This window comes from Botryllus schlosseri, chromosome 4 (assembly GCF_051294905.1).
Source record: "Botryllus schlosseri isolate E-star chromosome 4, Bs_hap1, whole genome shotgun sequence".
Classification (NCBI taxonomy): domain Eukaryota; kingdom Metazoa; phylum Chordata; class Ascidiacea; order Stolidobranchia; family Styelidae; genus Botryllus; species Botryllus schlosseri.
Genome location: NC_137239.1, coordinates 24,506,900 through 24,520,074, shown reverse-complemented (window position 1 = coordinate 24,520,074; position 13,175 = coordinate 24,506,900). Strand labels below are relative to the sequence as shown.

Sequence of the window (13,175 nt, the reverse complement as noted above, 5' to 3'; positions counted from 1 at the left end):
ATAGTCCATCATCATGGCACCCAATACGGTACAGGTGTCCGTTGAGTTTGCAACGGCCTGTCTGAAGTCTAAATAGCGTTGTACTATATTGTTTATCCAGCTTATTCATTTCCTTGGTGCTTTCTTTGTCTTTAGCGAAGCGTCGATAGTGCAAACCAATCTCTGCCGCACTGAACTCGGAGGTCCACCACCTTTTGGATTGCTCGTTTATGATTGTCTTGCATTCCGATAGTGTTATATTCAGACTTTCTTCGTCGTTGACTCCTACTTCGCCCCCGGCGGCCTCCTTTGCGAGGGTGTCTGCGACGTGATTGAAACCGACGCCTTCGTGACCTGGAATCCATATAAGAGCAATATTAATTTCTCTCTTGAAGAGATCTAAGCATACATCGAATATTTTAGAAATTAAATGATGAGTCGAGGAACGGTGCTGTATCGCGTCCAAAGCGCTTAGACTATCCGAAAGAATGGCTATACTATTATGACTTGGCGGCTCGCATTGGCCGGAAACCCATTCCAGAGCTTTGTAGATAGCGAACAACTCTGCTGTAAATATAGATGTTGTTTTGGGGATTCGAAATTTCGAGGAAATGTTCAAAAGATTGACATGAAAACTACTGCCACATCCGCTGTCCATTTGGGAGCCATCAGTATATATTTTTAAATATAAGTCATAGTTGGTTTCTACGTAGTCTTGACACTCACGTCCGAACGGTGAGTTAGGATGATGATAAGCCAAACTTCGAAGACATGTATCAACTTTTACCGGTAGGTCAATCCATGGTGGATGGGAAATTGGGCTGGAAACCGCAATGTCAAGTCCCCTTATGCTTGGTATTTGAGTGTACATATTAAAAGTAGTAAACTTGATCGAATCTGGGAAAATTTCGTGCCAAGAGTTCTCGCATAGTGGCCGACATGGATGCGCTGGGTGAGATTGGACGTAGCACTTGTATATTAAGCAAGCTCTGCGGTGGCGAATGTGAATCGGTAATTCATTCGTTGTATGTTGGAGTGTACAAATCGGGGTGCTTTTCATTGCCCCGCAACAAATTCTCAAGGCGGCGTTTTGTATCCACTGGATACGGTTTGAATTGTATTTCGGGCTAAACATATATGCCTCAAAGCCATACTCGATCACTGACCGTATAAGTACTCTATAAATCGTTATTAAACATTCCTTGGACGCTCCCCAAGTGGTGCCACCTAGGAAACGTAGCAAATTCAATCGCGCAACGCATTTCTCTGCAACTACATTGGTGTGCGCTTTATAGGATAATCGTTTATCGAATACGACCCCGAGATATTTAAATTTGTTACTGATAGGCATGGTTATCCCATCTATTTTCAGTCGGATATCTGGTAATTTGCGTTTTTTGGTGAATATCATAGAGGAGCATTTATTTGCATTTATTCGAAATCCCCATTTTTTACACCAATCTGACAACTTCTCCAATGACGCCTGGAGTGAAGTGGCAACGTGTTCGATATTGAGACCAGTATCCCACAAACATATATCATCTGCGAATATATTGATGCTTGATTCAATTTGATCAGGTAGATCGTTCATCATGAGGTTGTACATGACCGGGCTTAAAACGCTGCCCTGAGGGAGACCGTTTTCTAGCGGAAATATGTCTGAATAAGAAGACCCCACGCGAACCTGAAATTTTCTATTCGATAAGAACGACCTCAACCAGTCTAGTATGTTTCCTCGCAAGCCCTGACCGTGTAGCTTGTGGATTAGTCCATTAATCCAAACCATGTCATACGCTTTCTCTAAGTCTATGAACACAGCTATTGTTGATCGCTGGTTCCAAATGGACTTGTAGACATCGTCATGTAGACTCATGATACAATCTTTTGCTGAACGTCTACTTCGAAACCCGCTCAGCGCGGGATGGAGTAATTTTTTGCTATCAAGCCACCATTTCAATCTGTTATTGATCATTCGTTCGACACTCTTACATAAATTGCGCGTGAGGGAAATGGGCCTGTACGAGGAAACGGATTCTTTCGGTTTACCAGGCTTGGGAATTGGTACAACGATAGCGTGCTTCAAAGATTGTGGGCATTTGCCGGTTCTCCAGGTTTCGTTTATGATGCCGATCAGTACGGATAAGCAATCTTCAGGCAGGTTTGCAAGCATTTGCTGACATACTCTGTCGATACCAGGGGCTGTGTTCTTTCGTGTTTTGAGAACATTCTTCAGTTCGGTCATTGTGAGTTCTGAATTGATATCGACCGGTGACAAGCTACTTTGCACAGCAGCCTTTGCTTCGTTATCGCGGAAGGATTTCTCAATCGAGAGGCGTTGGTTTTGAAATGTCGGATCGTAGTTTTCATCGCTGCTAACAGAGCGAAATTGATTTGCTAGGATGTTTGCGATATTTAGGTCTCCTGTAACCGTAGCTCCGTTGTGCGACAACACGCTGATATGGCTCCAAGTTTTGTAACCATTCATAGATTTGGCTATTCTCCATACTTTGGATAGTTTGCAATTTTTATCAAGGGAGTTGCAAAATGACCGCCAAAATGTTTTCTTAGTCTCCAATATTCTTTTCCTGGCCTCTGCCCTGTGCCTTTTGAATAAGATTATTGCGTCTTCCCGGAATGTGAGCTTCATTTTTTTGAAGGCAGCTTTCTTCAGCCTGATTGCCCGCGAGCAGGCATCGTTCCACCACGGCATCATGGGCTTCTTCCCGGGCTTTGTTGTCGGGATACAGTTTTCGGCTGTGGAGATGAGTATTCTGGTGAAATCTTCCACCGTCAGCGAGTTCTGGGCTGATCTTTCAAGTTCTTGGTTGCACAGAACGGCGAATTTTGCCAGTTGGCACGTTTCAGAGCCCACGATTCAACATGACATTCAGGGGTCCGGTCGGTAGTTGTGTCGATTTCATTATTTATGATATAATGATCGCTGCCCAGCAGGCTGTCAGTGACCGTAGTAGAAATTCGGTGGGCAATGTCTGGAGTGGCCAGCGTCAGGTCAAGTATGCTATACCGTTGCGTCGCGTTAAGGGAAAAGTTCACTCGGGTTGGGACGTCAGTGTTCAGCGCAACCAAATCAAAACGATCCATTGCCGCGTTGAGGTGACGACCATGAGAATTTGTGCGAATGCTCTTAAACATCGGATGATGAGCGTTGAAATCACCAAGATAAATGCATTTATTACTGTGTTGCGCGAAGATACGGTAGAATAAATCTCGTGATATAGTTCTTCCTGGGGGTACGTAAACGTTGTATATGCGTGTCCCTTCTACCTCTATTGCTAACACTTCAATTGGCGAGAAACCGTGGAGAGGTATTTCAACGAAGTTAATCATATTGCTGATGAAGAAGCACACACCTCCACCATTAACGTCTCTATATTTTCTTACGAGGGAGTAGCCATGTATAACAGGCACGTATTTGGATACTAGGTGAGATTCTTGGATGGCTATAATGTCGGGTTTCCCAACCGAGTTTGTCAATAAGTGTTTCAATTCGTGTAGCTTGTGATATATACCACGACAATTCCATTGAAAAATGGATAAAGGTTTCATGAAGGTGGCGATTTATTTCCCGGAGAATGTTCGTCGACTATATTGTGAGGTGGAAGAGAATCGTGGTGCGTCGCTTTCGTAAGATCCAACACGTCATCGGGTTGCGATTGTGTGGTGGGAAACCTAGTCAATTCTGAAGCGGGGAATCCGAAAATCCCTTCTGCTGATTTGGCGACTATTGCCTCTATGTCGAGTTGTTTACCTTGATTGAAATCTAGTAAAGTATTCTTCATAACATCTGCGATGAATTTGAAGAAGCTAGTTTTTGATATAGTGATCGTATCGGATTGTATTGTGGCAACTGGTTCTTGCACAGCGGGAGCCGGTCGCATGCATGTTGAGAGTGCAACAGCTGGAAGTATCGTTTGATCCGCATAATGTGGGAGGTTATTGCTAGGCAATGGAGGAAATTCCTGTGGAGAGTGTATGTTTACTGTGGCCGTTCGCGTCTGTATAATTTTATTCGCCTCCCAATAATTAACCTTTTCGTTCGCCATAATGGCGTTGACTTGTACCTCATGTCTGTAGCGTCTGCATCCTGTGTAGCCCGCCGAGTGTGCTTCACCGCAGTTTACGCAGCGGTATGCATTCTGACATGCCGAGTACTCATGTCTGCCACCACATCTAGTGCATCGTTGTGTATTCCTACAGTGTTTTACCCGGTGACCGAATCGGCTGCATTTGAAACATCGAACTGGAAGTGGCTTATAGATTCTCGTGCTAAATCGCAAGAAGCCTATCTGAACGACCGTTGGAAGTATTGTCGATGCAAAGCAAAGTAGAACCGAGTGGCTCGGGTTAAGTCCAGTACTCGAACGATATTTGAATCGTCTCACAAACGTGATTTGATGATCCATCAATGATTGCCTAATTTCCTCGTCTGACAGATCAAGAGGGACATCTGTAATTACACCTCTAGTCTCTTGCTGACGCGTGACAAACAACTCCGCTCGTACTTCTATTGGCGCTTTAGAATTCCCTAGATTGTTGCAAGCAAGCAACTTTGCAACCTGACTTTGATTCGCGCATTTGACACATAAGTCTCCTGAAGGGAGCACTCGCACATCTTCATAAGATCCCCCGATTGTCGCTCGTAAGTTGCGGTTTATTGTTATAGGGTTATATTGGCGAATTGACTTGTTAATGCCTTTAATCACTACGGACTGGTTTGGCAGTGGACAATAATCTTCAGGCGGTTTATCCTTAGACGAAGGGCCAACTAGTTCGCTATCCGCGCTGCGCTTTGTTGACGACGCTCCACCCGACATCGGGCGGATGGTATTGCTACCCTACTACACTATCGAAGAATGATATCTATATGTAAACGCTAACTAACAGTCTTTTAAGAAGGCAGACCTTCGACCTTCCTGTCTGACGAAGCACACACCTTGCTATCTATCTTGCCTGTACGAGCTAACCCGCGTAGAAGAGCTCCGCTCACGACGGCGGTCAGACATCGAATGTATATACCTTGTTAATGGGATAATATCGGTAGCAAATATAGAAACCCGTAGAGTGATGCCAGTGTTTAAAAAAACTAATTTCCAACTACCGACCAATATCTGTTTTGCCAAATCTTGCCACGGTTTTCGAGAGACTGATTGACTGCCAACTCGAATTTTTTTTTAATTGAATGTAGTACTGTCTCCGACTCAGCATGGATTCAGATCAAACGACAACACCAACCATGCAATACTATCAATTGTAACGGACTATTACCGAACCATCAATCAATAAAATAGTGGCTGCAGCATTTCTATCGACCTGCGCAAAGCTTTCGACACAGTTAACCACAGAATCTTTTGATACAAGCTAGAACACTATGGAATCATGGGTATTGCAGCAACTCTACTTGAAAACTACCTGACAAACCTGCAAACAATTTGGTGAACTGGGGACATTGAGATCGACTACCAGACAGTGTTGGGATCAAGTCACTAATTTCGAGTCACGAGTCATTTCGAGTCATTGCACATTTTGAATCGAGTCAAGTCAAGTCAATCGATTTTCGAAGGTGACTCAAGTCAAGTCAAGTCACCCGATTTTTGGAGGTGACTCGAGTCAAGTCGAGTCAAGTCAAGTCAAGTCACGAGTCAAGTCACAATTCAAGTCAAGTTGTCTTTTCGAAGTATGAGGCATGCTTACGTCATCGCGTTTTGCTAGCTGTCTGAAATACAGATTGAGTGGTCATTAATTCTGGACCTATGAACGAATATAGAGTTGAATGTACACGCAATCAGGCGCTTTATGCCTCAACTATACGTAGAAATGCTAAACTCTACGTAAGTAATTGCATAGCCTCGGATTATAGTTACCAGCCAAAATAGAGAATAGAGAAACGAATTGATAAGATGCCATACATTACCCATTTACAGAATAATATTAATAGAATTCTGGCGCCTGCGCCAATGGTTGAGGACTATATAAACTATATTGGAATTCAATTTCAATAAAACAAGGCTTGGTTAAGTTAGGAACAGAGAACAGAAATATATATACATTTTGCTATTAGATTACTTTACTATACAAGTTTACGACAGCGTAAGCTTCGATCACTTCGTTTGCGATCAATTTATCTGCGAGAGAACAATGGAGGCACAGTAAAACGCACGATCACGATAATTGAATGATTGGTCGCTTTCACGGGTTACACCAGCGTTTCGCGTACGATCTGTACCTATACAAGATAAAATGATTTTTATCGACATCGATTGCTTGATGACTCGAAATTGACTCGTGAATTTGGCTCCGAGTCACGAGTCAATCCACATTTCTGATATGCCGAGTCAAGTCAGGTCAAGTCATTTTCGCAAAGTGACTCGAGTCTGACTCGAGTCAAGTCATGACTCGAGTCATCCCAACACTGCTACCAGATATATAACTTGTGGAGTGCCACAAGGCTCAGTCCTTGGACCGACTTTTTCACCATTTTTATAAGCGACATTGGTAATGCATCTTTATTCCACACAACCGCATCGGCTAATCATACTCACCTCATTATAACCGCCAACACGGTCGATGATTTGCATGCATCTGCCAGTACCGAACTCCTAAAAGTGTTGAGATGACTGCTAGCAAACAAACTAAGTTTGAATGAATAAAAGACCGAGATGCTCCTTTTAAATAAAGCCAATCATAATATCACTGTAAACATCAATCATAAATAAATCTCCATATGTGACCCGGCAAAATATCTCGGTGTCACCATTGATGCCAAAATGTCTTGGAAGCAGCATATTGAATGAACAGGATCAAAACTAGCTCGGTGTGTGGGAAAAATGACCCGTCTGCAATCTTCGGTTTCTAGATCAATACTCTACGAACCATCTACATCTCTCATTTCTACTGTCACCTGCAATGTGGAATCGCAGTATAGGGGAAATGCATGCACAACATTTTTGTGAAGAATGTGAGCCCCGCAAAACCGTGCGATGCGGTTGATCTCATCTATAACTTCACGTACCAAATTATTGCCTTACTGCCTTAAGCATCGAATTTTGAGAGTTGACGAACTATATCGCTTCGAAGTATCAAAATTTATTCACAAATATTTTTTCAATAGTTTGCCATCGGTTTTTGATGACTTTTTCATACCGGTGAAAAATGACCTCTCCTATTACACGAGATCCTCGTCAGAGGGAAATATCTACTTATCCCCACCCAATAGCAATCTAATCAAGATATCAATCGACTATTCGGGACCTATTATCTGGAATGCATTACCACCACATATTCGTGAATTGCCATATAATAGATTCAAAAAAGACCTACTTAATCACCTCTCGTCGTAATACTAACACTGTTGTCCTGCCTCGCCCAGACATTGCTTCAATGATCATTTGCTACCATCGTTTGATTTTTCTTTTTCTTTTCCTTATTTAACTGACATTTTTAACAGCCAAACTGTATAGAGCAAATGTACCTGTTTGATGCGGGCGTGATCATACTAGTTGACCCTCAAGGTCGTCTCAATAATTCCTATCTAATACCGAATACTTTCCATGCACATTTTCTGTACCACCATTGTTGCCGTCTGTTGTTGTGTATTTTGGTTGGATGAAAATAAAGACTCTCTCTCTCTCCCCCACTCTGCTCAGTAGTAATACTCAGACGCCGAATACATTGTCAGGTCTGGCCTAGAACGTTAAGACGTAAGCTTATATTCCCTGGCAAGTCCTCGTCGAAGTTGTTTGCAGACCGACGCAAGATATTGATTTTATTGGAATATTATATCATTTGATTGCCTCAGTTAATACATTTAGCGACGTACGTACGTCAGCATTGTGGCATTATATGGTCGTCGCTAGATATCGTTTACATTAATACAGGCTATCACTTGATTAAAACTAGGCTTACCATACGTCCTCTTTTAAGAGGATTTATCCTCTTTTTTGACTTTTTTGAAAGTGTCCTCGGAGGACTCCCTTTTGTCCTCTTTTTTGAGATTTCGTCCTGTTCTTTGAAAATTTAGGTCAGATTTAGAGCAAATTGTGAGTGATATGCCGCAAATTAGCACAGAAGTGACGCTCCGGCGGGTATTTCGGAGTGAAAAACGGTGATTTTAGCTCTGAGCGAAAAGATGACCTTTTTTTTAGTCATCCACCTGGCAATGTGGGGAGAAAAACGGTATTTTGAGTTCTGAGCGAATAAGATGATTATTTTTTGGTCAACCGATCACAAAGTGGGAAAAATTGACCGTTTTTTGAAAATTCTACTCCGGTTTTGCAAGTTGCAAATTTCTGAAAAAGTGTCCTCTTTTTAGATTTCCAAAATATGGTAAGCCTATTGAAACAGCGTTGGAAATAGCAATATGACGTCCCGTGACGTCATTAGGTTCACGTTGGCGTTCACACAGAACCTTTCAAGAAGGTTCGCGTTCACACGAACCCGAACCTTTCAGGGGTTCACCCGCCATGTATAGTCCTACATGTGTCCATGTATAGTTCTCCCGCCATGTATAGTCCTACGTAAGTACCGTAATATTCATCAGTAGAAATTATAAATTTTTCAGCTTTTCCGAATTAAATAAGAATTAGAACTATATAGCAGCACGGTTTGTTTTAATGAGATTTGCATTGGATTTATCGAATGTGTGAAAACTTGAAAATTGAATCAAGATCAGTTCGTATTAAATCAGAGTACTTTCTCATAACAACGGAATAGAAAATGCCAGTACAACAAACATGGCTCGTTTCTCAATAATCATTATACAGTTATCTCGTAGCATTTTCAGGAAAACCAGAATTTTTATTCGAACAAAAATTACTGCATAGAATCATTTCGCAAATTAGATTAGAATTAGATTAAAGTTATTTCGCTCTAATTAGTCTTTACAACTAGAATGCTCTAGTTTTCCAAGTATGCTATAATCGCGACAGTTTTAAAATAAGAAAATGAGTTAAATGAATAGATAATATTGATTTAAAACTATCGCGATCATAGCAGACTTGGACAACTAGACTAGATCATTCTAGTTGTCTAAAAACTAATTAGAGCAGTGGTTCTCAACCTGGGAGGCGCGCCCCCTTTTGGGTACGTGAAGGCATTTGAAGGGGAGCGCGAAGAAGGGGTCAACTGAAAAAACAAAATTTCGCGCTCTGCACGATTTACCGCCAATTCGCGCGTGCTTCTCTCTCTATATATATAGCGGATTTCATATTTTTTTCTAATTCTCTCATCAACAGTCATAACCTTCCATGTCATCGAACAATTTGTTGGGGTTGCTAGCATCCTGGTTGGATTGTGCGATATGAAGATAAGGGGGGCGCGAAATTTTTCACTATCATAATGGGGGCGTGTCTAAAAAAGGTTTGAGAACCACTGAATTAGAGCGAAATGACTGTAATCTAATTCTAATCTAGCGAAATAATTCTACCTACAAACGGCCAATAGCATTAGGAAAGTATCGTATTACGATACTGCAAGACGGATACTATACAGTGGTTACACCGCTGTTTCGCATACGAGAACTCACGAGTTCAACTCCAACTGTCTTCCCTGCAGCTCCTTCAGGCTCGTGGACCACATGGAGAGATAGAACAAGTTGCGGAGAGTGTGGCTCATACAGAGTAAAAATACAGCGAAGATCCTGCAACACTCCGGGAGGAGATCCGGCTACCAATTGCCAAGGGCAATCAAAAAGAGTTGTGCCGTGCCCTGCTCTTTCTTGCAGTAAGTTCAGATATACATGAAACGGATTTCACACTAACATTCGTGACTTTGCCATGGTTTCGCCACAATCATCTCTACTGCTTTAAACTAATACAAACGGACAACATTGAAATCGTAATTTTATAATATTCTGACACTAGTAGACAGCCACCGTAGGTTTAGAAGACAGGGCTACTCGAAGTCGCTTCGACTCTTTCCTGTCTTTTCATTGCACCGTCATCTTGAAGTGCTTCGAATAGATGAAATAATAATCAACCGATGATGACCGTAGTAGCTCAATGGTTACTTGGAATATTCAAATATTTCCCTTTATTTTGACCACGAGGATAAAGATGCCCTATACACGCCATGCAAACAAATTGTACTGTGAATATTTTGTAGCGCTTTGTGTCAATTATGAAGGTCGATCACGACTTGACAGAAATGTCGGTCGTTCCTATGAGCATGAGCACTGAGCAGCCTTGTGTCACGTGCTTCTCGATGCTGAACTGCGGCTAGCTTAGGTTTCGAGGTTCCAACGGTGTCTAAACAATATTGAAATTATATTTTATTGATATAATACTCGTACGGTAACTGTGATACAGGAGTATATATGTAGGTGTTGGTAGCCAAGGGGGCGCGCCCCCTTTTGGGTGCGTGAAGGCATCTGAAGGAGAGCGCGTAGAAGGAGTCAACTCAAAAAAAATTTCACGCTCTGCACGATTTAGCGCCAATTCGCGTGTGTTTCTCTCTATATATAGCGAATTTCGTATTTTTTTAATTCTCTCATCGACAGTCATATCCTTCAATGTCATCATACAATCTGTTGGGGTTGCTAGCATCCCTGTTGGATTTTTTGATATGAAGATACGGGGGGCGTGAAATTTTTCACTGTCATAAGGGATGCGTGTCTAAAAAAAGGTTGAGAATCACTGAATTAGACCAAAATGACTGTAATGCAATTCTAATCCAATTTGCGAAATTATTCTACCTACAAACGGCCAAACGCATTACGAAATTATCATATTATGATACTACAAGACGGATACTATGCAGTGGTTACACCGCTGTTTCGCATACGAGAAGTCACGAGTTCAACTCCAACTGTCTCCCCTGCAGCTCCTTCAGGCTCGTGGACCGCATGGACAGATGAAACAATTTGCGGCGGAGAGTGCGGCTCATACAGAGTCAAAACACAGCAAAGACTCTGCAAAACTCCGGGAGGAGCTGCAGCTACCGATTGCCAAGGGCAGTCAAATAGAGTCGTAGCGTGCCCTGCTGTTCCTTGCAGTAAGTTCAGACATACATGAAACGGATATCACAATAATATTCGTGGCTTTGCCATCGTATCGTCACTATCATCTTCACTGCTTTAAACCAATACAAAGGACAACGTTGAACTCGGAAATTATAATATTCGGACACTACTATAGACATCCACAGTAGGTTTAAAGGACTAGGCTACTGCAAGTTGTTTCGACCTTCCCTGTCCTTTCATTGTATCGCTATTTTGTGGTGATTTGAATGGATGAAATAATAATAATATACCTATGATGACTGCCGTAGCACAGTGGTTACTTAAATATTCAAATATTGCCATTTATTTTGGCCACGAGTATACAGATGCCCGTTACACGTCATTCATGCTAACAAACTGTACTGTGAATATTTTGTAGCCCTTTGTGAACATTGTGAAGGTCGATCACGACTAGACCGAAATGTCGTTTTTTTTCATGAGCATTGAGCATGAGCATTGAGCATGAGCATTGAGCATGAGCATTGAGCAGCCTTGTGTCACATATTTCCCGATGCTGAACTACGGCTAGCTGAGGTTTCGAGGTTCCAACGGTGTCAATACTATATTGAAACTATATTATTCTCGATATAATACTCCTACTGTGATATAGGAGTATATAAGTTGGCGTTGGTAGCTAAGTTTGCTTCCATTGCCGTTCTCGCTTGCAGTCTTCTAGTAGCCATTTCGAAAATGATGACTTCTACTTATGCTTGCATCCGCAATCACGCCTTATTCATTTGTAAATTAGATGTCATTTGTCACGCAACAGTTATCGAAACACTGAATACTTTCCCCGCATGGCGTGAGGATACATGCCTAAATTCCACGCACCTAAATTCCTTTAACGTCATACTGCGTTTTCAGCACTACGATACGAATGGTCTGGCTGGACGCAGGCAAATTGTCAATACAGCGGCTCATCTTGCATGAGAAAACGAATTAGATATTGTTACACCCTGAGCAATGGCGTATATACAGAGGTATGATGTGAATATAGTTTAAGTTGCCGTTTGTATCACTACGCATGCTTCGACTTGAAATGGTGCAGCAGAGTTGGAAAACCAGACAATGATCAACTTTTCTAAACTACAATAGAATTAGAATTACGGAATTCGAAACAGTTCAGTTCAAATCAATTGCGAGTTTATTCTTATATGCATGCGAATGGTAGATGTCGGTACACCAAGCTTGGCTCGTTTCGCACTGTACCGTTCTCCTGTAACATTTGAGAGAAAAAAAAGAAATTAGATTAGAATTAGAATTAGCGCATACTCACATTTAGCAAATTATACTACCGGCATTTTACTATAATTAGGCTTATTAGAAAAGAGTTATCTAGCGTCGCACTCGTCGATCCTCTCCCCTGACTAGGCCAAACGCTGAAAGATCTCAGCCCCGTCAAATGCTAGACTGCGACGCCATTTCCTTTGGCAAAGTCGCAACTCACAATATCTCATCACGGCCATGCTAAATATGACAAAATTAAAAAAATTTGACACATATTTCATAGTATTTTGATATTTTGGCACGCTGCATACGAAGGGTTAACGGCCCCTGTCGTAGCATTTCAGCTTGACTACCCCCGTCGCTCCAGATCCATATGACTTTATTAGGGACATTGGGTGTACGACGTTCGTCGCATCCTGACCTGACAGCTGACATATCTGTTTTAGGTTTACCCCCAGAGCAGCTGCGATTTAGCGAGAGAAAAAACAGAAACCTGTCAATTTTGGGAGTGTTTTACTCAGAGATAAAGCAATGATATATATACAATGATTGGAAACTGCCACGCCCCTTAACGCTATAAGATGGTTTCCCGGCGAAATCAGTCCGTCGCGGGATATGCTTGAGTACAGGAACGGGATTGCGTATGTCGACTGTGGTGGGGTGCTGCGATCGGCCTTGCTGGCATACTAATTCACTGATTTTCCCCAATCGGTTTAGTTTTTGTTGGTTTCTTGAGCATAGTGAGGCAGTGCTGCATAATAGGATGTAATACAACTTTTAACAATGCACATTTATCAAAGTACAGACTAGCTGCGAGGTATTTTAGCATCAGTTGCAACCATGCATTTACGACACAGCCTAAAGAATTTATAGATACTGTGGGTGAGCGTCAATATAGATGTACAGAACCTGGAAGGATTGTTGAAAGAGGATTTGAAATTTTTCTGGCAGCATT

At 41.9% G+C, this 13,175-nt stretch overlaps 1 protein-coding gene across 1 annotated transcript in view; it reads left to right on the top strand.

Annotated features, from left to right (window-relative positions):
* The window catches only part of LOC145438315 (uncharacterized), a 147,873-nt gene extending 135,126 nt beyond the window's left edge, over positions 1 to 12,747 (top strand). The window contains exons 6-9 of the mRNA XM_080315711.1: positions 9,550 to 9,717; positions 10,816 to 10,986; positions 11,858 to 11,973; positions 12,667 to 12,747. Coding sequence (XP_080171837.1) covers positions 9,550 to 9,717; positions 10,816 to 10,986; positions 11,858 to 11,973; positions 12,667 to 12,747 — 536 coding nt within the window. The remainder of the gene's footprint in view (positions 1 to 9,549; positions 9,718 to 10,815; positions 10,987 to 11,857; positions 11,974 to 12,666) is intronic.
* The last annotated feature ends 428 nt before the right edge of the window (positions 12,748 to 13,175 follow it).